The 25,701-nt window shown below is 42.0% G+C and overlaps 1 protein-coding gene across 1 annotated transcript in view; it reads left to right on the plus strand.

Annotated features, from left to right (window-relative positions):
- Positions 1 to 230: 230 nt before the first annotated feature.
- LEPR (leptin receptor) overlaps positions 231 to 25,701 on the plus strand; it is a 33,434-nt gene continuing 7,963 nt past the window's right edge. The window contains exons 1-14 of the mRNA XM_068406176.1: positions 231 to 287; positions 488 to 546; positions 3,185 to 3,484; positions 4,825 to 4,942; positions 10,508 to 10,710; positions 13,043 to 13,188; positions 13,873 to 14,017; positions 16,896 to 17,192; positions 17,366 to 17,483; positions 20,091 to 20,290; positions 21,650 to 21,798; positions 22,302 to 22,458; positions 22,648 to 22,730; positions 24,921 to 25,137. Coding sequence (XP_068262277.1) covers positions 283 to 287; positions 488 to 546; positions 3,185 to 3,484; positions 4,825 to 4,942; positions 10,508 to 10,710; positions 13,043 to 13,188; positions 13,873 to 14,017; positions 16,896 to 17,192; positions 17,366 to 17,483; positions 20,091 to 20,290; positions 21,650 to 21,798; positions 22,302 to 22,458; positions 22,648 to 22,730; positions 24,921 to 25,137 — 2,197 coding nt within the window. The 5' untranslated portion in view covers positions 231 to 282. The remainder of the gene's footprint in view (positions 288 to 487; positions 547 to 3,184; positions 3,485 to 4,824; positions 4,943 to 10,507; positions 10,711 to 13,042; positions 13,189 to 13,872; positions 14,018 to 16,895; positions 17,193 to 17,365; positions 17,484 to 20,090; positions 20,291 to 21,649; positions 21,799 to 22,301; positions 22,459 to 22,647; positions 22,731 to 24,920; positions 25,138 to 25,701) is intronic.

The following is a 25,701-nucleotide window of genomic DNA, read 5'->3' on the forward strand; positions in this document are numbered from 1 at the left end:
TTAATAAATAAAAATACTTACATTTGGATTTTAACAGAATTTATGTGACTGTAGGATGAAAACCAAAAAGAACAAGGTACCTCAAATGAAAGATCAGAATTGAAATATTGCTGTAAAGTGTAGTGAAGTCATCACCGTTGAAATGGCTGCACGAGTGCTTTTGTGTGTGCTGCACTTTGAAAACTGAGTCTCTCTCTTGGACATTTTGATTGTTTGGATTTGTAGTGCCTTTCAGATGACCAAACCCAGAAGGTGAACGATGATCAGCAAAAGCCTGGAGAAATGAGGTACTATATAGCTCTAATGACGAAGAGCTGTATTGATATTTAATTGATGTTCTAAGCAATATGACGTTCTGATTTTGTTCTTTCTTTCTGCTTACAAAGGTGTGAGCATCAAATTAACTGAAGTACACTGAAATGAAACCCTAATAAAATAATACACTGATAGTTATCAGCTCTCAGTTAATTTTCTATGTGTTTTTCAGATCAGCTCGACAAAACAAGATGTGTTGGCAACTCATTCTGTCCATGTTTGTGCTATTGGGTAAGTTACTAAAAAAATAAGTCTGGAAATTATGTAGAATGAAGAGTAATCACCGTTTCTGTTTTACGGTGGTGTTTCAAGTCATGCTACTGGATTAGTATCTTACCACAACACGCAACTAGGATATACAACGGACCTGATGTTGTCACTGTGTGGAATTGAAATGTTGACACTCTCAGGGTTGTGCCTGTGTGTCTTATCCCCAAAAGCAGTGCAAGTGACTTTTAAGATCAGGAAACATCAGTAGAAAGTATGTGGTGAGTCAAGACGCATTCAAATAAATGCCCCAGTCAAAATATGATAAGATAAGAAGTTTATGGGCAATTTGTTTGATCCAAAAGCGAAAGGGAAAATCCTGGTTCCATCAGAACTGCAAAGTTTCTGTTCAGTTCGGTGTAGCCAGGGCGTCACTGAGAGTCTGAGCTCTGCTTTTTTAGGTAGCTGACATGCCTGCTTTCATGTGCACAGTACTGTTAAAGGGTGCTCAATTAACTGCAAATGTTGGATGTAATAAACTGCTTTTCTATTTGGGAAATATCTGTAACAAAATTGGTGTATGCTGTTCAGGGACAGCTGGTATTTGCCTTTCATTTTTTCGATTAAAAACTATTTAAAGACTTCTGGTGATGATGCTTAGGGAGAAAGATGAATAAATCATTAGATTTCTATATCTTTTCTGTACACACATACATCTTTTAATATTTATATATCTTTTCTATATACATATACATCTTTATCCTTCTGTATACGTCCCTTTATCCACTCCGTATCAAATATTGCATTGTTGACATTCTTCTTTTAAATACCTTACGTAATCTAAACATATTGTGTACCTTTTAATTAGAAAACCTGCATGCCTCAGGGAGTCTTCATTAGGCTTCAGAGCAGTTTGTCACTATCTGGTGGCCTGCAGTGACTGAAAGTCAGGGTATCTCCTGAGTGGCCAGATTCCAAATAAGCAAATAGCCATGGCTGGCATCTTGGTAGCCCTGTTAACCCAGACATGAAATAAGCTGGTTATTTGAGGGACAGCCCTGTAAGTGGTGGCCTCCTGTGTATCTGTGTCATGGACAAACTGTTACACCTGGAGCAGGAAAACATTCTTAATGCATGCTGCAGTTTATTAACGAGCATTTAAGAGCTATAGCAATCCAATCCTAAAGGTTCTGTATCGTAATGCATTATAGTTCTTTTATTTTTAAACACTTCTGCAGAGGTGGTAAGTAGCTGCACACATTTTGACTTTATAGGATTTAATTAATCCTGTGAGATTGTCTGGTGTGATATGCGGGGGGTGGGGTCTGTTTTTTAGAAAAATAGGTGACTGGCAGGACTCTCCACCCAGCCTGCAATTGCCTCTGTGAGTTGGGTGGTATGTTAGTTACCTGTCCTGCTTCACAGGCAGTCATGTCACTTACCCATTTGTCCTTTTTTAATCATGTATTATGGACTAATAGTCTGTTTGGTCAACTGAATCCCCTGCATGCAGCCAGGAGGCCTAATGAAGCTGGTATTTACAGAGGCACAAACTCTGTTACGTGAGAGAGGGGGAAAGAGCAGAACCCGTCTGGGGTCTGGCAATACAAAATCTGCGTAAAGAGAAAACGAAACACTTGATCACACTGCATAGTAACACAGTGTCTGCTTTTAAGGTAGCATGTAGCTACTTTTTTAAAAGCTTTCATTTTGTGGTTTTTATATCATTTAGCTTATGCTTATGTGCCGTTAAACGATGCTAGAGAAATTCTGTTTTTCTGATTTTAGCTATTGCAAGGCATAGAGCATGAATTAATTTCTATCTAATGAACTGCTTAAAATATTTATGCCCTTACTGAGCGAAAAGCTAAATGCAAAGTACACAAATGACCCACGTGCCTTTTTGTAACTAGAGCTTTAATCTTTGAAATTCATGCAGTGGTTTACAGTAAGCTGTTTCCAAAACTGACACGCTCATCATTCTCAAAATCATTGTTGGCATAATTCAAGCTATGACTTACCAACAAGAGCTACAAATGTGGTCAGGGTGATTTTATTTTGAAGTATCTAAGTCTGATGGAAAAGATGATTTTTTTCCTACATCTCATTTCCCAGATAATGCCCTTGGGTTGCACAGTTACATCCAGTCATGTGTTCTTGTAATATTATTCTTTGGTATTTAACAGTTACAGTGTGACTATGTGTTGTATTTACAATGGATTTACCTTTTTCTACAGTAATGGAGCTGTGTTATAAGAGCTGGATTGCAAGTGTCCCAGCACTGCAGGGGGAGATGAGACTCATACCTGGATGGTGTGGGGACTTGGATTTAGGATTCACTGTATTTGGAATTACTATGAGCCAATTTACCCCAAAGAGATACTTCCCCTACAGTCTTGGTCTTGACCTATTTCAAGAGGTTGAGAAAACGAAACATTAGGGGTAGTGACTTTGGGGGAGAAGGCTGGCATCTGTCAGCTCTGACACCACTCCAGAGGGGATGTTTTTAGTAATGTTGTCTCCAACTCAGAGGAGAACAGCCCCTGGAAATAGGCTGGTTTTTATGTAATGAGTGTGTTTTTGTATAACATCGGCCACTCCCTTTTCACTGTCAAGTCATATGAACTTTTTATTCCCAGTATCTTTGCATTTCTGTTTGCAGACCTTCTTCAGATGGCAGTTGCCCACTGTGTGGTCCATCAGATTCCACCCAGGAACTTTACATTACCCTGTATGCTGCTGAACGAGACATTTCTGAGTCCCTTCTCTGCTGGAGTTATAGAGAGCTGGTCTGGTTTGTGGAGAGCACCTGAAACCAAGCCTTCCTCGCTAATGAACGAAGAAAGTTTTCTGTGTTGCCTTTGGAGTGATAACAACATTGATTGTTCCTTGTACAGAGCGAGCATGCAAGCAAGGAAGTTTACTCCTTCAGAAATAAGTATTTCTGCTTCCCAGAAAATAGGTAGGTTTTCCATTCAAGGGCATGAGAAGTTACTGCTTAAAAAATGGTTGGGGTTTTTATTGTTTGGGGGGTGGGTTGAATTAATAAGTATTCATTTTTATCCAGAGCACACAACATAGTATGGTAAAATCTTTCCTCACAGCAGCCTGTAGTGGAAGGTGAAAGAAATTGTATAGCACAGATTCAAAGAAAAAATATAGCTGGCTGGAAAAATAATATCTGTCTGTCTTTCTAGGGGAATGCTGAATAAAATATGTAGCACTGCATATGAGGACATAAACCCAGATCTTCAAAGGTCTTTAGACACTATGAGAAATATTTTAAATATTTTTGTGGATATGGGCTTTAAACTCCTTCAGGAGGCGGGGGAGATGGAGAGCGAGTGCTGTCTTTTCTGCCTGAATTGTGATGCCATAGTAAATATCTGTACATGGATTAGATGATTGAATTATTTTTTCCTAGGCTGTGTTTCTCCTCCTGTAAATCACAGCCTCTGAGCAGCATACTGGCCAGCTGGCTTACTGCTGTCAGTGGCAGGAATCTCATCGACCTCAGTAGAGTAGAGTTTTATTTTACAAGAACTGCCATGTGGAACAAATAAACCTCTGTTAAAGACAGCCACGCTAAACTTGTTGCTGTTGTGTATGCTGTGTACAGCTGCATCTGCGTGCACAGAGCGTACGCACCACAGCCACACAGAGGGGTACTGGTAACAGCAGCAAAACCTTCAACCAGCAGCAGCAGCTTAGTTTCTTTCTTCCCCTTGTGGCCTTGTCCGTAAAGCCAGGTAAAATATATTCCTTCTCTAATAATTACAATGCAGCAGCATCACATAGCTTGTTAGCCTTTTAAGTGTTGAAGGGCATATACTGGTGCCCAATTCAGCAAGGGTTGTTGATAAACATCTGAATCACAGAATCAATGAGGTTGGAAGAGCCCTCTGGGATCATTGAGTCCAACCATTGCCCTGACACCACCATGGCAACTAGACCAGGGCACTAAGTGCCATGTCCAGGCTTTTCTTAAACCCCTCCAGGTGGTGACTTCACCACCTCCCTGGGCAGCCCCTTCCAATGGCTAATGACCCTTGCTGAGAAGAAATGCTTCCTCATGTCCAACCTGAACCTCCCCTGGCCAAGCTTGAGGCTGTGTCCTCTTGTCCTAGCGCTAGTTGCCCGGGATAGTTGTGCTAGTTTGCACACTTGGGGTCCAGCCTCACCTTCATGAATACCTGTTACTCGTCCTCTCTTTGTGAGTGAATTTTATCCTGTCTCTTCAGTTGTTTTGTTTGTTTTGTTTTCCTCTAGTTCAGAAATGTGTAATCCCTTTCTTTTGTTTAGATTCAGATTGGAACATTGAATGCTGGATGAAAGGCAAGCTGGACCTGTTAGTTTGTAGCCTGCGGTTTTTGAAGTTGTACCTGAGAGCCGACTTGAAGGTTAATCTTTTATATGCTGTGTAAGTACAGACTGTGTTACATTTGTCACTATTAGCATTAGAAATCCGAAAGTGTTTTCTAAAAAATCAACACTGGCCTCTCCAGCTTGCAGCACAGTCGTAGCATTAGCTTTGCAAGCAGGTGATATGGACCTTTGTCTTATCTAAAAGTAATCTAAGACAATATGGAAAGTCTTTGAATGAGAAATGATTAGAATGGAGAGTGTCTCTCTTCTCCTTTCCATGTTTCTTAAAATGCTTTAATGAAATCAGTGTTGACTTACTAAAATATCTTAATTTTAAAGCTGCAATCTTGGTTCTGCCTTTTTTATGCTTTTGACCATAATTTTCTCTCTCTTGAAGTAATTCTGCTACTTAATGTTTAATACAGTGCCAAATGCTGCTGTAATCACATCGGTGCCTCTGAGAGGCACTCACCTGTGCAGTTGCCACTGTGGTCAGTGTTCTCTGGAATGGTAATAAATGGTGATCTTACCGTGGGCGGAGCAGGTCTTGTATACGTGACCTGCCTGATTTGATCATAAAAAGATCTGTTTGATTCCATGTCTGAAACCACACTGTTTTTTTTCTGAATTACTGATAGATTGGAAGGAATGGCGTGAACACACACTTAATTTCCCTAGGAAACAGGCTAAACATAGATAGTTGAATTAGCTGAATTTACAGGTGATGACTTCTACTTAAAAAGCCAGAACTGCATGACAGATATCACTTGCCACGAGTTATCCCTGTAGTCAGGGTAGAAAACAAGAGTATTAACTGGTAATAAATATGGTTGTTTCGTTGACTTAATACTTCAAAGCTGAAATCATATTTTGAGTGTTTCTCATTTCCAGTGTTCCTCATTACTTTGATTTCTGAAATACCCTTATATGTGTGGGAGAAGTGAACCTGACTTTGCCTCTGTTCCATCCAGTCTCAACTGCAATACAAAAATCTTTGCTAGTAATCCTAGTGTAGTCATCTCTATATTGAATTTTTTGGTATGCCTAATATCCGTGGAACAACAGATTCGAGTCCCAGATGGGACGAAGAGGTTCTTTATATTTTGAAGGGAATTCAGTAAGGGTCATGCAATTTATGAGAGGAGGCCCTGTAGACTCACCAGAGTCCTTGTGGCATTTCTGTATTTAATTACTTTTTGCTGCAAAGGTGAGATGCACTGCAGTTCCTGACACTGGAGAACTTGCTTCACTCCCCAGGTTTCATATTAATATTTTTCTTTTAGGGTTCCTGTGTTCTGGGGGAACAGCTAGCAAAGCATTTCGGGTTTTGGTAAGGTGACAGCTTTCCCTGTTGGCTTGCTGGTACCTTAACATTTTATTCACATGAGCCAAAATACCTTGAAAACATTCCCAGTTTTAAAAATATGCATTCCTGGCATGTGTTACTCTCTGGGAGTCTGGAGATCAAGCCAGAATTCTCACTTATAGGACAGGCAATGTACAAAAAAATAATGATATGGAAGAATCTACAACAAAAAAGCTTGAGCCCTCAACAGCTCTTAATTTTTTCAGCATTAAAGAAGTATCCTCTTATTTTACACACCCACAGTTTGCCTGCTTGTAAATTATATCGAATTATTTTGAATAGAAATACTTTGTTCTGTCCAAAACAGTGCTATGACAGGATTCTGTGAGAGGCTCAAGCAAGGGTAGTGACAGGGCTTTTACCTTCCCCAGCAGCATGTCTTTGGGAGGAGGAAGATTATCCTGAAACTTAATTGGACAAATTAGGTTAATTGTCTACCAAAAGTGAGTGATCTTTCCAGCTGTATGTATTCTAGGAATGCTGTAAACCCTGATGGTTAATTACATTAACTGAAATCACTTAGCCTTAGGGATCCTTTCGTAGTGACACAGATGAATGCTCCCAGTTTAATTTTGAGCACTGATTATAATTTGCCCTTTCAGCAGACAGTGATGTAGAGGGGGTACTCATATTTCTGACCTATTTGAAGTACCTGTGAGGCTCTTCTTCAGTTCTGGGCCGAGGCTCCCATGTTTTTAAGGATAAATCATGCAATTTACCTCAAGAGTGGTGGCTTAGGTGAGTGCATCAGTTACACCCTGAGCCTTCTTCAGCTGGAGAACATTAACCTTTCATTAGAGACTTATCCTCTCATGAGCTAGGCAGCCATCAGATGTTCTGCAGTTTAATGGGGCAGCTTGTTCAAATAAGTATTGCCCTAGAGCTACTATATATCAAATACATTGAGATATGATTATTGAAAATCCTTAGAACCCCAGACAGCCTTTCTCTGTCAATTCATAATCAAGGTAGTGCTTGCACAAACACAATATATAGAAATATTGAAAGCAGAGTTACAACAGTGACCTTATTCTTGATATGCCTTCATAGCTACTTAAATGTGATGTTGTACCTTTCCTGAAATTAGGGGAATTCTAGAAGTTCATGTATTTCCTCCTAAAACAATTTTGAGTTTTTGTGTTTGGTTAGGTGTTGCAATTGCAAGAAATTGACTGAAATTCAGTAAAGACATTCTGCAGTGTCTAATTTAAAGTCTAAACGTTCACCGTGGGGCCACAGATTAATTCAGCGTAATTAACAACACCTTCTGAAGTATGGTTGAATTGTGCACCAAAATACAAAACGTTTGGGAGGTGTTAAGGTGTTGACTGAAAGAACTATCTGTGCACAACTGAGAAGTGCAGTGTTTGCAGTGGAAAAGAAAAGCAAGCCCTGGACACGTGCCCTCGCTGCAATGTTAATTACTTCTGTGGTTCAGGGCATGCACTAATTGGTTTTGTTTTTCCCTCTTCTGCAGTGTCTTATGCTTTAGTTCCGTGTTTCTAGCTTAAAGTCACATTGCCTTTGCATGTTCCCCCTCCCTTCTCTGCCAGCCATTAAAACTTAAGTGCAGTTCACCAGTTTTCTGTTGAATCTCAGAGGTGGGCTCCAGTAACCTGTTCACAGAAGTTCCCCCACCACAATTTGGATCTGGCTTAGATCTGATCACTGTTGCGTGATGTGAAGTGCTTGTTGAACCAGGATTTACAGCTGCTCTCAGTGTGCTGCAAGGCTGGTGGAAAACTCCAGTTTTTAATAGCCCCGTTGCTTTAAGTTTACTCAAAGTTTCTCCTCTCGTTCTACTGAGTGAAGGCACTGACCTCTCCTGAACTTGTGAGGGCTTTGTAAGCATCAGCTCCTCGAAAGTCAGTATCTACAGTTCAGGAGCAGCAGTTGTTCTGTGACTGGATCCATCTGCAGCCAAACCGAAGATGCTGGGCTGCTCCTGCAATCCCAGGCTGCTGCAGTTCTCCAAAACACTTCGGATTTATGTTCTTTTGCTTGTAATCAGGTCTCATACATTTAGCCCAGGCTTGGCAGTTTGGAACAAGTTGAGGTGTTGGAGCGAGTCCAGAGGAGGGCGACCAAGCTGGGGAAGGGTCTGGAGGGTCTGACCTACGAGGAATGGCTGAGGGAGCTGGGGGTGTTTAGCATGGAGAAGAGGAGGCTCAGAGGTGACCTTAGTGCAGTCTACAACTACCTGAAGGGAGGTTGTAGTGGAGTGGGAGTCGGCCTCTTCTCCCAGGCAACTAGCGATAGGACAAGAGGACACAGCCTCAAGCTTGGCCAGGGGAGGTTCAGGTTGGACATTAGGAAGCATTTCTTCTCAGCAAGGGTCATTAGCCATTGGAAGGGGCTGCCCAGGGAGGTGGTGGAGTCACCATCTCTGGAGGGGTTTAAGAAAAGCCTGGACACGGCACTTAGTGCCCTGGTCTAGTTGCCATGGTGGTGTCAGGGCAATGGTTGGACTCGATGATCCCAGAGGGCTCTTCCCACCTCATTGATTCTGGGATTCTATTCTGAGAGCAACCAGCAGTTCCCAAAGTATTCTTCATCCTCATTTCTATTCCACAGATATTCTTTAGGCTCTGTCAAGCACAGACACACGTTTATGGTGTCCTGCAGGTATTCAGTGGCACAGGCCCCCTTAAGGTAGTGAATTTAGTAGTGTGAATACTTTGTGGCCAAACTTCTCACAGCAGCAAAGCCAAGACAAGTCCTGACAGTTAAACCATCCTGGAGTTCATCCTTACAAAAAAAGCTTATGTTTTGAATTGTTCTGCAGTAATCTTGGAATTATTTCTGTATAGTAAGGGTTTTGTTTTACTAATTCAGAGAAAGAAATTGAAGTTAATACAATAAGAACCTTTCTGTAAAAGTCTTAAATAGCTTTATAGTTGGTATGAGTCATTGTAACACTCGAATTCAGGGAGGGCACAGAGCTCTACACGGAGGAGAAGGACGGACAAGATTTTCTGCTTTTTTTGGTTTTAGGCAATTTGGTCTCTAGCACATTTAATCGACTGTAGAGCACAGGGGAAATGGGCATGATTCACTGATCCCATTACCACAATCTGCCCTACTTAAAAAAGGGCAAAAACTGAGGAGAGGTCGGAAGCGAGCAGAGGGCTGATGAATTACAGGGAAGAGCGTCTGCAAATCGTGCTGACTGGGACTGCAAGGGAACCCAGGACGTACACACACGCGTCCCCGTGGATCGAGGCCTCCCTGTCCTCACCGGTCAGTGATCAACACACACACATCACGCATCCCCCTTGTTTTCAGGATACTCTTTGAAGCTGGTAACACGAGGACTTTCAGTAACACCATGCCCTCACAGCACCTGGACTCTGCAGTAATGACCCTATAAGCTATGCAGGTTCATATTCATATGTAGTTTACATTTATTAGTGCTACAGTCAATACTGACATTCCTAAAATAATTTTTACCAGGACTCATAGACTTTAGGACATGAAAATTATGGAACCTTATGCTGATGGTATCTGGCAGACATACAGATTTTAAATTACTTGGAATATTTTTGTTTTTATAGTTGTGGCTCCACTTCCTTCTCCTGGATTTCCTTTCAACAACTTCACAAAATTTCCTTTTAAGTCTCCCTGCCTTCTATTGTTGCTCACAGATTTTATTAGTCTCAAAAACCCCACAATCAATCCATAAGAATGTAGTCTTTTCATCAAGCTGTGCCTTTAATCTGATCTATCTGGAAAGCAGTAAGCACCACACATCCCCCCCACCATCTTTCTACTAATCATTCCTAATAATTATTTCAATTTTTAACTGTCAAACTGAGCTTATTTGTGCCCAGAAGACCACTTGTGTACAGGGGGAAAAAAGGCTAGAGCTCCTCCCCATGTTGTGTTGTGCCAGTATTGTGTTTGAAAGGCCACTGACTCGGGAGTAAACAGGCATGGGTTGGTATTTGTTATTATTAGTTATTTATTTCTGACTAAACCACAGGTCTCATCTAGTGTTGTAACACATTTGTTTTAAAGTCAAACCTTAGGAATACTTCTCATGAAATCATCTTAACTCCTTGGAAGTCATTTGAAAAGGGAGAAGCAGCAAAGTAAAAGCAGTTGGTTACAATTATTGCCTTTTTTACCTTTTTTCATTATTTTTTTTTTACGTAAATAAACCTTATCCAGCTGGACAAACCTCCTCTCTTGAGACAGAGTATCGGAAGGAATACTGGTTTGTTTTGTGTTTTGATTTGTTTTTTTCCCTTGCAGGTCAGAGCTGTCACTGGGCGATGTATCTACGAGCTCTCTGAAGGGGACGGTCACGGCTGCGCAGTGTGACTGTGACGAGTACAAGTGTGAGTGCTGCGTGCCTTCTCCGAGGCTCAACTACACCTACATCATGTGGCTGAAGATGATGGTTGGTGTAACACCTCTGTGGTCACCTTTGATGTCAGTCAAGCCTATAGACATAGGTAAGTGTGACCTATATTTTAAACCTTTTTTAATGGAGAACAGCAGCAGGATGTCTCCTCTGGAGATGTCTCCTCTGGATGTCTCCTCTGGAGAAGGAGGGTGCAGACAGAATGGGAAGAGGCTCCCTGGTGCTGTCTCACTTGCACGTGGTGCTGTACACGTTTCTTAGCTGCCTCATGCTTGTCTGGGCTCTAGCACAAAACCATACTGAGCAAAGGCCAGGCTGTCAACATACTTGAGCTTTCATTGCTAATCAGTACCTCTTTGTGCCTGAGTCTGGGGCAGTGGTGGAGCTTATCTGTTTATCTGGCTGAGGACTTAAATTAAAAAGTGAGGGGAAAAAAAGCTGTTCCTAAAGTTACTTACCACCTTTTTTCTCAAGCAGCTCTGTTGTCCTGATGCTTTCTTCCTTACATTTTCCAACTCGGAAAACATTCCTCTGTATTTAATCAAGTTAAAACTCTACTGACATTGGGAATTTGATATGTGTTGCTATCCAATATGCACAGTTATTGCAGATCTTGGCCAATTTCAAAAAGGCTGTGGGGAAAAAAAAATAGAAGTTTTATAAACTTCTTCCTAACTGATGTGCTTTGTAGACAGAATAAGTTACAAGTCTGAGTGGGCTGGTTTTGAAGATGAGAGGTTATATTTTTCATCAAGCTGATTTTAAATTATGCTACAAAATGAAAAATTCAGAGTTGTGTCTGCGAGTATTTCAAATGACATAATTAGTTTGTCCTGCTTAGTGAAGTACATTTTAAAAATGTATAATATTAGTATATGTTCTGCCAAGATTTAGCTCAATTAAAAATTATTTTGAAAGTAAAACTTAAGACTTGTGTAATGTAATTAGTAGAACAGGTGGCATCAGTAGAACAGACATCGTTATCTGTATTGTAAGATTCCCAAAAGTGTGATGTAAAAGTTACTAAGTTTTGTTTTAAAGGCTGTGCCTCCTCCCAAATCGCTTCCTGCTGGTCTTCATTAAGTTAATTGCTTTAAGATGGTATATAAGTAATAATAAAATAAGATCTGACTTAGTGTAGTGAATTTATACTGAAAATAATAACAGGTTTTTGGTAAACTGAGTGAGATTCTGGTAATACCACTTAATGAGACACCTTGAAGAGCTGAGAGATCAATGAAGGGCCATTTGTGTTTAGTCTGGTGTTGATAGAGGCAGACTCTTGCTTGAGTGGACCCCACAGGAGGTTCCAGGTAAGACTGGTGTCTTGTCTGATCGTGTGGCTCAGATGATAAGAGGCAATTCTGGTTCTCTGTGGCACTAGCTAAGCGTCGTGGACGTGCATCCTCTTCTGAGCTCTGCCAGCTTGGTTTACTGCTACCAGCCCACCTTCACCCACGTGGAGGTTACTATCATTTTCATTCTCCCATTAGAACAACTTCTGTGAGCCTTTCCCAGCCTCCTGCACTCGTATTTTCCAGTAATGGTTATATCTGGTGGGGTGGGGGCAGGCTGGGGACACCCAGTGCAGGTGGAACTCAAAGTGAACGTGTGCCCACTGCCTAAGACCCTTGGCAGTGCTTTCTCTTCAGCTTTTGCACGTGCTGTTTATTCTGCAGTGGTTTTTAGCAGGTTTTTAACTCTTGCATGGGAGAAACTCAGAGCTGTGAGTGAAGATGAAGTCAACCAAAAGACACTGTACTTACACAGTGATTTGAAAAGGTCTCAGTAACAGGTAAAAGTAGGATCTGGGTTCCTTGCCTTTGTCTGAGGAAGAGTGAACGTAATCCTAATCATCATTCTAAATTGCCCATCCATTTCTCTCTCCAGAGAGTTCTCTTCATCCTTGTGGGAAGTTTCTGAAACCCTCCATTTTTACTTTGCCCTAATGTAGCTCTCCTGGAGATCTTCTTTCATAGCCATAATCACTGTGGAATGGATGGGAATATTTAGAAATTCTTTGTGTACAATGTGAGGACATTATCTCCTGTCTCTTACAGAGCTGAGCCACTTGCTTTGCTCAGCACTCCCATCCCTCTCAGTCCTCTTTTCAGCAAAACAGGTAAGTTAGTGCTTGGTTACTGGAAAGAATCATGGCTAAATGCCAGAAATTAATGTAGTTTTAAGGCAAATGTTAGGTCAAACAGCGTGTCCTGATAACTAACTAAGTAACAGTGCCAGGGTGCACTTTTCCAGTGATATTGCACAACATTACTTTGTCATACACCACTGTAGAGCAGCTCTTGAAAACTGAGTTTAAAGAAAAGGTGTGAAAGAGAATTCTGAATCAGTAAAAACCTATTACCGCCAGCAGTCACAGGCAATAAGGTTAGTGGTAAACTTGTCAATTAATTTGTCTGCAGTAAAGCCTGAACCTCCTTTGAACCTGCATCTAGAAATGACAGAGGAAGGTCAAGTGAAGATCTGCTGGTCCGCCCCTGTGCTGATGCCATTCCCACTTCAGTACGAAGTGAAGATCTCAGCAAATTCAGGTCAAAACGGCTGGCAGGTGAGTCAGCTCCGCTCGCTTTGGTTTACCATGGAGCAGTGCAGGTCGGTGGGTCTCTTCAAGAGCCTAGGATTTCTTACCACCCTCCTTGTCCTTGGGCAGTGGCACTGGTGGGTTGAGCAGCATGGCTGGTCTGGTGGAGCTGGGCATGGCGCACTGGTCTCTCCTGAGCTGGTGTGTCCTGTAGACCCTGGTAGATGTCGACAAGAGCGTGGTGAAGCTGGCAGGATGGACTTTACATGTGTTACGCTGGGAGAGCCACTGCACAATGATGAAAGACCAATCTCCTGTTGGGTCTTACAAACTCCCATCTTTCTTTTCTGGATGAAATGCTGGATTCTGTGAAGTCTCTCCTTCCAGCAGACCCTGCATTCCATGATACATGCGTATATGTTTAATATTTGTAGCTGTTATTAGTGAATTGCTTTTTCTGTTGCTAGCACGCAGCTGGCTCTGGAATAAAAAGCAGCTGTTAATTAGCAGTCCATAATGAAAGAACATGTTTTCCACAGAGGTATGCAACCTCTACCATATTCAAATTCACAGTAAATTTAAAGAAGAAAGCTTTTTTTGCCAAACTTGCTACCTAAAAACTGCTCTCTAGCCTATTTGTTTTGGTTCCCTCTGTCTCTTTCTTTTTCCTGTTTCGTTATACAATGATAATGGCTTCTGATAATCCAACAGATGGTTCAAGTTACTCTAGAAACCTCACTGGCTATAGACAATACACTACTTGATTCTTCATGCTTAGTTCAAGTGCGGTGCAGCAATCGTCATGGTCCAGGGTTCTGGAGTGACTGGAGCACACCGTATAACCTCACCTGGGGAGGTAGGTCACGTGCAGTCACTTTGGTGCAGTTAGTGGTCTTTTGGAATAGAACAGATCTCCCCGTTTGTTTTGTTTTGTGGAATGAATATTTGAGAGCATGTGTTACCCAGGGAGGTGCAGTATGCATGAGTTGGGCTGAAAAATCCTATGGAAGTTCTTGCCCCTTCTCTTTCTGCATGGCTTTGCCTACCATTCCAGTCTTCTCTTTGTACAAGACTTGTATTAAAAGAGTTCTGGACTCATGTATGTAGCCTGCACAGTCAGCTCCATGAGACCTCCTTGTCTGGGCCTGTTGCTTACTCACCAAGCCCCTGTTCAAGCCCAGAAAAAGGTCTTTTCCTAAGAGTTTTTCCATTTCAAAAGACAGTTGGCAGTGTTTAACCTCTACTCCATACAAGATTTTTCTCCTATTGCTTTCTCTAACTTACAGTTTAGTGTGAGGCTTTGTAGCTGAACTAAAAGCACAGAACACGTTTTCGGGTTTGTAGATGGAACATAACCCACAGAATGACAGAATTAATCAGGTTGGAAGAGCCTTCTGGGATCATCGAGTCCAACCATTGCCCTGACACCACCATGGCAACTAGACCAGGGCACTAAGTGCCATGGCCAGGCTTTTCTTAAACCCCTCCAGAGATGGTGACTCCACCACCTCCCTGGGCAGCCCCTTCCAATGGCTAATGACCCTTGTTGAGAAGAAATGCTTCCTAATGTCCAACCTGACCCTCCCCTGGCGAATCTTGAGGCTGTGTCCTCTTGTCCTATCGCTAGTTGCCTGGGAGAAGAGGCCGACTCCCACTCCACTACAACCTCCCTTCAGGTAGTTGTAGACTGCACTAAGGTCACCTCTGAGCCTCCTCTTCTCCAGGCTAAACACCCCCAGCTCCCTCAGCCGTTCCTTGTAGGTCAGACCCTCCAGACCCTTCACCAGCTTGGTCGCCCTCCTCTGGACTCACTCCAACACCTCAACATCTTTCTTGAAGTGCAGGGCCCAGAACTGGACACAGGATTCAAGTATTCAAACCCATCATGGTTTGTAATGCTGAGCCCCATTCATAACCTGTGTAATAGCCCCAGTCAGTGAGTTTCAATGCATGTGGCTTTAGGGTTAAGTGTATAATCTTATGTACTGTGATCAATTTACTACCCAAATAGGGTGAGTTCCTGACACGCCGCTCACAGTAAGAGCTCTCCTGGACTGAGTAAAGGACTCTCATGATTTAATGAGGTCCCTTATATCAACATAGCTCCTGCTAAAATGATAGATCATAATGGCTCTTTATTTGTGGTCAGAGTATATAGGAAGGGAAAGAAATTTTGTTTGGGAAATCCCTGGTCAGTTATCAGGATTGCTGATTCACTTCACAGATTGAGCTGGTTTGGGTCAGCCTAAAGATTTCAGGATTTTTTGCACCAGGGAGGTGGTGGAGTCACCATCTCTGGAGGTGTTTAAGAAAAGACTGGACATGGCACTTAGTGCCCTGGTCTAGTTGCCATGGTGGTGCCAGGGCAATGGTTGGACTCGATGATCCCAGAGGTCTCTTCCAACCTGATTGATTCTGTGATAAACATATACTGATATTTTCAGAAAGGGTTTCTGAGTGTATTGAGAAATAAATAAGGATGTAAAAGAGGTGCAGTAGATACTGTTAGATTATTTTTTATTAATCCTGTTCTGGGATGTGTAATTGTATTAAGCATACATCTCATCAGCAAAATAATTCCATTGTGGCAAACCTGATGGCAGCATAGAGGGATTAATTTCTTCACTGCAGGAAGCTCAAACTGGCATATTCTCCCCATGGCCAATGTTGGGATGAGGCAGTGGAGGAGCAGTGGAGCGTGAGCGCAGCTGGGAGCAGCAAAGCAGCTGGTGCAGGAAAGCAAACTTGACCTTTTAAGGATTTTCTTGCTGGCTTTGGGTTAATCTTTGGCAAACTGTTCCTTTTCAGCAGGTGTAGAACACCTGTAGCTGCCCTAAGTACCTGACTGAGGCTGAGCTTATGCATGTTTACGTGCTTTGCAAGTTCAGTGTCTCTGTGCCTGGGTGAATTACTCACCGTATCACTGCTACCATTTGGTATTAACTGCACTGCTGAGATTGTAAAACAAGTTTTTGAGGCATTAATCTCCTGCTGACTTCAATAGGAGCAGGATTCGTACCTACTGGAAAGCTTGATTATTATTTTTTTTAATGTTGCTTATTTATTTTCAATCCCCTCTCCCCCAGGTCTGTGTCCCAGTATTACAGTAACACTTGAGCTCACACATGTTTTCAACATCCTTGTAGGGTTCAAAGGGTTAGATTTTTTTTTCCCCAAACCCAGACATCACTCTTCTCTTATTTGGATCTTCTCTCACTTTTACCTGAGGACAATTTTAAAATCTGTGGTGTATGTGTTTGTGGGACGAGTTACAAAAGCTAACCCTTTCTGGGCTGCAAGTCCTTGCTGCAGTATTTAAACGAGCTGACCTGATGCCTTAAAAATGGGCTGAGTAAAAAGCAGCAGTGTTAATCTAGTTTCCCAAGATTTAATTTACAGGAGCCTGTATGATTCCCTGCTTCCCTTGTGCTGCTGTGTATTGCTTTCACTGTACCCTCCAGTGATTTTCTGCTCATTTAATTCCTGTTTGCCTGGGGATATTAAAGATTGTTTTTATCAGAACTTACAAACATCAGTTATGGAGGGAGACTCTGTAGGCTGATTTCTGCCCCTCTCCCCTGTAGTTGTTAATAGTAATTAAGTAGGAAATTTAGGCATACAACTGGATGACAATAATGATAATATTTTTCTCTTGGCATATGCTTTTATGGGTTTTTTTGTTCAGATTCTAATCTCAATGGATTTTTTTTCCTTTTCCCCCCCGCTCTGCTTAGCTGAAGTCTTCTACTTCCCTCCTAAGATACTGACCAGTGTTGGTGCTAACGTTTCCTTTCATTGCATCTACAAAAACAAAACCAAGGTTGTAGTGTCCAAGAAGATTGTTTGGTGGCTGAATTTAGCAGAAGAAATCCCAGAAAGTCAGTATACGCTTGTGAACGATCGCGTAAGCAAAGTTACTCTTTTCAACTTGAAAGCAACAAAACCTAGAGGAAGTTTCTTCTATAACGCGTTATACTGTTGTCATCAAAATAGGGAATGTCATCATAGATACGCTGAATTATATGTAGTAGGTAAGATTCCAGATGATTTTAAATTATAATTTTGGTGCATTTTACTAGTAAGGTCAGAATATTTCCATTTTAAACTCCAGTTAGCTTTTATTGAGCAGTTTTGACTTGTAATGCATGGTTTTTGTATAAACAATTATGTCTTTATTAATAAACTTTCAATGTGTTTTAATTAGATGTGAGTATCAATATTACGTGTGAAACAGACGGATACTTAACTAAAATGACTTGCAGATGGTCTGCAAACCCAAACACGTTGCTCCTGGGGAGTTCCTTGCAGTTAAGATACTACAGGTATGTGTAGCTTTTAATGCACTCTTTATGTTTGGAAAGCCTTGCTCTGGAGATACTATTATGGCAGAGAATTCTGAATAGATGTAATTACAAAATGTGCTCAGTTTCTGTAAGCTGGACTTTCTTCCCAACTGGAACACCAGAAAGTACGTGTGCAGAAAGGGGACCATGGGTACCTGAGTTTGTAACGTGGATTCTATATACAGTGTTTTTCAGTGTTTGTAAAACCTGGAGATGCAGTTTGGAAGCCAGTTCTCTCCAAGTAGATGTGTTTGCTTGTGTCAGTTATAAAAATTATTCTTCTAGTTGCTTGTATCTACAAATTGTAAGGAAATAAGGAAAAAAAAAACATTCACAGTGAGAGTAACTGAGCACTGGAGCGGTGGCCCAGAGGGGCTGTAGAATCTCTGTCCTTGGAGACTCTCAGCTCTCAACTGGGCAGGACCCTGGGCAGCTTCACCTGACCTTGAATTTAACCCTGCTTTGAGCTGGCGGTAGGACTTGAGACCTCTTGAGGTCTCCATTCAATCTTTGAGTTTTTCTATAATTCTGTATCTTTTTTTTCTATATACAGACAGTCGATAAAAATACAGGGGTGGAATTTAATTCATTCCAGATAGAACAGATCTTGCTTATAAAGAAAGAATCAAATCTTAGTTCATAAAGGGAATATTGCTTTATGAAGGTGGCTAGAGCAATTCTTAGTTGTCATGGTTTTGGCCAGGTGTCTTGGCCTTGCCTAGAGCAGGAGAACTGGGGTGTGGTGTGGAGCAAACACATTATTGTTTGAGGGCCGAATCCTTTGGAAAGCTGGACTGTCTTCTCTGTTGGAGATGGGCTGAAGTTTTGAAGTATCACAGTACCCAGGTGAATATTTCTCAGGATTTTGTGGACTAATAACTGGAATGCCTGAGACTTCAAGTGGAGCCTTTTAGGGCAGGATTAGTGACTAGCCGACTGCTAAGGTTTTGTTTCAACTGTCTTCACAAATATGAATATAATTAGTGTACTGCTGGGCAGGGAGCTTGAAATAAAACCCGTGCTGCTCTTGCCATGTTTTTTATTCCCACTTTTTCACTGTTCAGGTTTGGCTAAAAATGTTATTTTCTCGTAGGAGGTGATAATCTGTAGCTCTGTTACGGTGTTCCTGCTAGATCAAACAGTGAACGTTAATAGAGACTGAAAATGCTTCCCAGATGCTAGTGTTTATTGTGATCTTTCTTTTTGTTCTTTTTGGTTTGTTAATAGTAACATCTGAAAGAGGAAAAATAAAAAATAAAAACAATAAATCCAGGGGAACCACATGAATGTAGTGACTACCAAAAAGTTGAAGTATAAGACGTTTAAAAATTTATAGTTATGAAAACACCAGTATCATTTGCATAACATTCTGTTGCATATTGGGAACAAAAATGCAAAAAGAACTTGAACGTTTACAAGCTTGAAACCAAATTAAATGGTCAGGTTTTCTAATTACCCAAGCTTGATTGTAAGAGGCACCATAAATACGTTGGAGTTGCCAGTATTTGCTTGGACATGGGCAAGTCCTCACGATGGAAGCTGGAATTTAGATGTGTTGTATCGACATCAGACACGTCAGGTTTTCCAGGAGCAATTCTTCTTAGCTACTGATGTGATTGCATTTCACAGATGAAATCCAAGGCTCCTCAGCAGTGTGGTGTGATAGCTTTGCTGTTGGTGGGGTGTTTTGGTTGGGTTGGTACTACGTCTTCCTCTACACTCAGTGCTGCCAACAGAAACAGCACGGAAATGATCATCCTGTACAAACAGAGAATGCTGGGCTGAACCTTCAAAGCACGAGGCACCAGTTTAATCAGCACTAGCTCTGTTGACAGGAAGGGGAGAGATTCAGCTGAGTGTAATGTTTGTGGTTCAGTTGAGTAACTAATACCCTATCTGACCACTCTCACCACACGTCTGAGCTGTGCACAAGCTTAGGAGAAATTTGAAAACTTCCCTTTCCATCACTGATAAGATGTGCAGTGCCATTTTATCCAGAGTCCAGGTCTCCTCTCTTCTGGTGCCACATGCCATGCTGACTGTATGTGGGATTTGAGTACCACCCTCCAGAACTGATATTTTTGTGGGATTTCCATCTCCTGGACACTTCACTGTACGTGTCCGATTGGTCCACGTGGCAGCTTTCCCCTGGACACCAGTTGGTATTTTGAAAGTCATATTCCTGGCTGGAGTAAATTCTTGGCTGGGGACCTGCCTTGCTATGTTTGTTGCTAATACACACCACTCAAGTACACGATTTATGAGTATTTGGAGATGCCTGCCCTTGTCGTACCTGTTTCTTCCTGTTGTTATTCTCTTACGGAAAGATTTTGCACTGGGGAGAGCCTTCATCACCTGTTTTTTTTCAGGCTAAGTGCCAAAGTTTTGAGGAGTAACACTGCAGTGTTATTTATCCATTTAGTGCAGACTCAAGTTCAGGATCTGTCCAAATAATCATCAAAAAATCCCCAGATGGTTCCAGTGACACCATTTGTTTTAATTGCCTTCAGAGTTCTATTTTACTGATGCCATTAGCAGCTGATAGTTGCAATATATTAACTGAATGTTTTTTTTTTCTCTTCTAAGGAGCAGAATTTATTGTTCTGACTTTCCAAGTACTTCTCCAAAATCAGAGGTGAAAGAATGCCATTTACAGAAGAATCATTCTTATGAGTGCACATTTCAGCCTATTTTTCTTTTATCTGGATATACCATGTGGATAGAGTTTAAGCACTTACTAGGAACACTTGAATCCTCACCAACTTGTGTCGTTCCAGCAGATGTGGGTAGGTCAAGATTCGTGCACGTCTTTCTTCACTTGTGACCTTGGATTTCATTCCTTATATGGTGTAGGTAAAGTACTTCTTCATAGCATTTTAAATAAATTAGATTGTGGAAAGAACATGAAAACATAAGAGCGTTGATACTGTCTTCTAAAAGACATTGGATTAAATGTTATTTCCATAGGTTTGGCTTGGCACAGGAGTAGATTGTAACTGCAGCTCATGCCTATAAAATGAAATGTCCAGTTTTGCATGTTTATCCTCATGAGTGTTTTGCAAAGACGTGCAGAAAATGCAAATATTATATTTAAAAAGGCAGTCTCAATTTTAAGGTTCTTGATTATCTCATTTTTCTGAAGTCTTCAATTAGTTATTAAGTTTATACTTTGATCCAGTGTAGCACTATATGTATTACTTACACAGTTACATATTTGTTTAAAACCACAGGGACTGATCATGCTCTTGACACATGACACCCAGAGCACTTAAATTTGTATAAAAGCAAGTGGCAGGAACAGTGTTTGAGTGTTTTCAAACACTGCAGAAATGTGCAAAGCATGTCTGATTATCTGCTCTGTGACAGATGTGACTCAGAGTGTTCATTGGACTTTTTTGGACACAAATAATTCAAAGCTTAGTTATTTTTTTTATTGTTTTCTCCTCACTCACCATCCAGTTAGTCAAAACAAGTTTATTCTGACTTTGCTTTGTTAACACACTAGGGCTTTGTGACATTCGTGTCAGCCTGCTGGAGAAGCTCAATTTTGGTGGAATTTCCTATAAGTAAAATAAAAACTGAACGTAACATTTCCACTAATCATTGCATAATGTCTGTCACCATCCTTTATAGGAGCTGCCTTTCAAGGCCATGTGTGCTGCTACTTTCCACAGTGGTGCACCCCATTAGTGCCAGGCTATATCTTCAGGGGAGGTACCAGGTGCTAGCACCAATAGAAGCTATTCTGATTTAAATTAAAATGAAATGGACTAAAACTTGCCCATGGATTTTTATTTATTTTTTTTTTAATAAAATGTTTATTCTGTGAGAAACTTTGAGTTTTGATATTTCACCTTAAGATTTTCTTTGGTGGTTTTAGTTTGGGTCAAAACTGGAATGAATTTCCTGTTAGCCAAACGTTGCCTTTCTCAGTCAGCAATGCTTTTGTCTGCAGCAAATGGGCCAGCCAGCCTGGACTGGTGAGCTGCTGTGCTTGCATTACAGTCCAGCTTCACTTGGAATAGCAGAGGCCACAGTGTGTCACCTGCCACCCTCAGGACAGAAGAGAGTGACCCATGATGGCTGAATTTAATGAGAAATATCAGTGCAGACGTAGTAGTTTTTTTTCTCTTTCCATTTTCTAGTGAAGCCGCTTCCTCCCTCCAACGTTAAAGCAGAAATCACCAGGGATGTTGGGCTGCTGAATGTGAGCTGGACAAACCCAATATTTACAAACAATGATCTGAAATTTCAGATTCGCTATGCTGTGAACAGGGGAGAAATTACATGGGAGGTACGGTCTGTTTTAATCTAGATTGGAAGCATGAAGTGTGGCGGTGTTGTCATTTAGTGTGTTAGCTGTTTTGGGGGGAATTTGTGGCATGCAACGAAAAACAGTTATAAGCATTTGCATTACCTAGCAAAGGAAAGACCTTCTCCACCAGGGGAGGTTCAGGTTGGACATTAGGAAGCATTTCTTCTCAGCAAGGGTCATTAGCCATTGGAAGGGGCTGCCCAGGGAGGTGGTGGAGTCACCATCTCTGGAGGGGTTTAAGACAAGCCTGGACATGGCACTTAGTGCCCTGGTCTAGTTGCCATGGTGGTGTCAGGGCAATGGTTGGACTTGATGATCCCAGAGGGCTCTTCCAACCTCATTGATTCTGTGAAAAGAAAACCTATGAAATTCTGTGAAAGAATATTACAGTAGGCCACCTCCTCATTGTTTTCATTTTCAGGAATTTTCACTCTAACAGATGCCTTTTGTTCTTACTCTAATTATTTTGACTTCTGTTACAGCTTTATGAAGTTTCAAATGCATCAAGATCAGCTGCTATAAAAGTTCAGAAACTTTGTGTTGAGTACGTTGTTCAGGTCCGGTGCAGAGAACTGGATGGGTCAGGTTACTGGAGCAACTGGAGCAGATCAGCCTACACCCTTGTAAAAGACATCAAAGGTACGTGTGCTTTCAGGGCACGCTCTGGTCTACCCAGTTTCAGACTGAGGTGTGACACTGTTCTTTCAAAACTGTGTCATCTTAGTGCCATGGTCTAGTTGCCATGGTGGTATCAGGGCAATGGTTGGACTCGATGATCCCAGAGGGCTCTTCCAACCTGATTGATTCTGGGATTCTGTGATCTTGCAGCTCCCTTACAAGGCCCTGAATTTTGGAGAATTATTATTGAAGATCCATCAAGGAGGCAGAAGAACGTTACACTCCTGTGGAAGGTGAGAACAATTACATTTTGGTCTTTCACTTTGATCCAAAAACCATTGGTAGAATTGGCAAAATTTGATCCAAAAACCATTGGTAGAATTGTTTATGGGACTTCATATGCAAGGCACTTGGGATATGACTTCTTCTGTGTTACTGCCTCTTGCTTGGCTAGTCCTAGAGGCAAGTAGAGGTTGCTGGTGAACACTGGTTGTAATTCTGTAGTACAAGGTGAGAGGGTTCTGCCTTCACTTCTCAGTCAGCTGGTCTTGTACTTTACTCCCTTCTGTTGCTGTTACTTCCCCCCCACTTTCTGTTTTTATTCTGTGTAAATTGTTTTTTTTTCCTGCAGCTAGCTGGCACCCATCGATCTGATTTTGTCCTCTAATCATTACCAAGTTTATAGTAATGTAGTAGGACAAAAACTTTCCTAGTGCTGTGTGATTGCTCTGGATAGCTGAGAGGGAGGTGACACTCAGCACAGACGTCCATGGCCAACAGGCACGTTTCCAGATCTAGGAAGCTCCCAGGCCAGCCTGCTGAAGTGAGCTGGTTTGTGTTCAGTGGACCCATCTGAGGTTGTGGTCAAATTGTTCTTGCACAGGTCCAGCTGCATGGACCACAGCTGTGTTGAACTGCTTGTGGGGCTGCATCGCAGCCATGTGGAACATCCCATTGTTCCTGAAGTCGTGTAGTGCTTGGTGCTTTAGGAGAGCCCGCCGACCTCTGGGCGGGCTGCAGGCTTCCTTGCCTTTACGCAGGGACCAGACCTGCTGTCTGAGCTGTACTGATGCAGCTGGAGTGTCGGTGCTGTATTACACACAGAATCACAGAATCACAGAATCAGCAGGTTGGAAGAGCCCTCTGGGATCATCGAGTCCAACCATTGCCCTGACACCACCATGGCAACTAGACCAGGGCACTAAGTGCCATGTCCAGGCTTTTCTTAAACCCCTCCAGAGATGGTGACTCCACCACCTCCCTGGGCAGCCCCTTTCAATGGCTAATGACCCTTGCTGAGAAGAAATGCTTCCTAATGTCCAACCTGACCCTCCCCTGGTGAAGCTTGAGGCTGTGTCCTCTTGTCCTAGCGCTGGTTGCCTGGGAGAAGAGGCCGACTCCCACTCCACTACAACGTCCCTTCAGGTAGTTGTAGACTGCAACAAGGTCACCTCGGAGCCTCCTCTTCTCCAGGCTAAACACCCCCAGCTCCCTCAGCTGCTCCTTATAGGTCATAAACCTATGGTCATGTCAGTCTAGTTATACAAATGCTGTGAAACAGAGACTTAAAACACAATTTAACACTGAGAAAAAAGAACAACGTCAAACCAAAGACTGTAAGTTACAAGGAGAGATGCAGTCTTCAGCTGCCAAGTGCTGCTGACCAGGATCTCTGCGCAGAATGTGCCACTGACTCCTAGACAGCTGCCTGTATAAACACCACTGCAACTGCGAGTAAACTGCGCAAAGCTCCATTAAAAGGTTAATGCAGGACAGAGGAAAAAAAGTCCATCAGTGCCTGCCCACTCCTGTTTGCCCATGTTTAGCATGCAAGCAGTCATCTGTTCTGGTTTTTCAATCCTGAAAAATACCAATGTAAAACAGTGAGTTACTGGAGGAGACTGAAAGTTTGTATTTCTGTGTCCCCCCTGCGCTCCCTTCACTGGAAGGACAGCAGGGAGGTGTGTCAGCTCTCAGAGAGAGAGGCAGGAGAAATTAAGTCTTTAAAAGGGAGGTTGTAGTGAAGTTGGAGTTGGCGTCTTCTCCTGGGAAACCAGCGATAGGACAAGAGGACACAGCCTCAAGCTTCACCAGGGGAGGTTCAGGTTGGCCATTAGGAAGCATTTCTTCTCAGCAAGGGTCATTAGCCATTGGAAGGGGCTGCCCAGGGAGGTGGTGGAGTCACCATCTCTGGAGGGGTTTAAGAAAAGCCTGGACATGGCACTTAGTGCCCTGGTCTAGTTGCCATGGTGGTGTCAGGGCAATGGTTGGACTGGATGATCCCAGAGGGCTCTTCCAACCTGATTGATTCTGTGATTCTGTAAAAGTCTTACAGTGCCTTTGCTGGAAGGACAGCAGCCAGTCTGTAGATTATCTTTGTTGGGTCATGTTTTCTTAAAATTGTAACAGTGTCTTCTGCCCAAATAACATTTGCTTTTGAAATCAAAGTCTGGGAGATTAATTAATGCCCATGTTTGCTGCAGCCGCTGACGGAGAATCGCTCGTTGTGCAGCGTGAGCCGATACGTTATAAAGCACCAGACGTCAGGAAACACCACGTGGTCAGAGTTTGTTGATAATGGCACTACCTGTTCGTTTCCATGGACTGAACACACACATACCGTTACAGTTCTAGCCATGAATTCAATTGGAGTTTCTTCAATTAATTTTAATTTAACTCTGTCACAGCAAATGAGCACAGGTAAGAACACCAATTAGTAACCATTTTGAGCTGTGGAAAATGCTAGGAATCTTTGTGATGCTTTTGCACAAAGCTTTGTAATAAATTTCCCTTTCTTTGTAATAAAATTCCCTTTGTTAGAATAAAAAATGTTTTATGATGATATGTTCAGCTGTGTAAGGGAAACAGATTCTGTATCTCACCAGCAGAGCTGTTTGAAAAATGAAAATTCCATTGCATGAAAATGTTAATGATCTTTGGGTTGGGAAAAGAGTTGTCTTTCACTGGGCTGTCTTCCCTCCACTAACAGAATATAAAGTAATTAAAGAAAAATAAAATCTTACAGTGGAACTGATCTTTCATCTCCTTTGTCTTGGGAACACCCAGCATTCCTGCTAGGGAATGTTTTGTTGTTTCCAAAAGGAAATACGGTCTCGTTTCTCTGGCTGCTCACCTGACGGGCTGCCAGAGTACATAGTTTTCAGAGGTTTGGCTTTACTTCCTAAGCAGCCTCTTCGTTGGGTCGGCTGCACTCTGCTTTATTAATAAAATAAAGGCTATTACTTTTCAATAGTGCACTTGTGT

The sequence above is a fragment of the Nyctibius grandis genome, chromosome 8 (assembly GCF_013368605.1).
Source record: "Nyctibius grandis isolate bNycGra1 chromosome 8, bNycGra1.pri, whole genome shotgun sequence".
Lineage (NCBI taxonomy): Eukaryota > Metazoa > Chordata > Aves > Nyctibiiformes > Nyctibiidae > Nyctibius > Nyctibius grandis.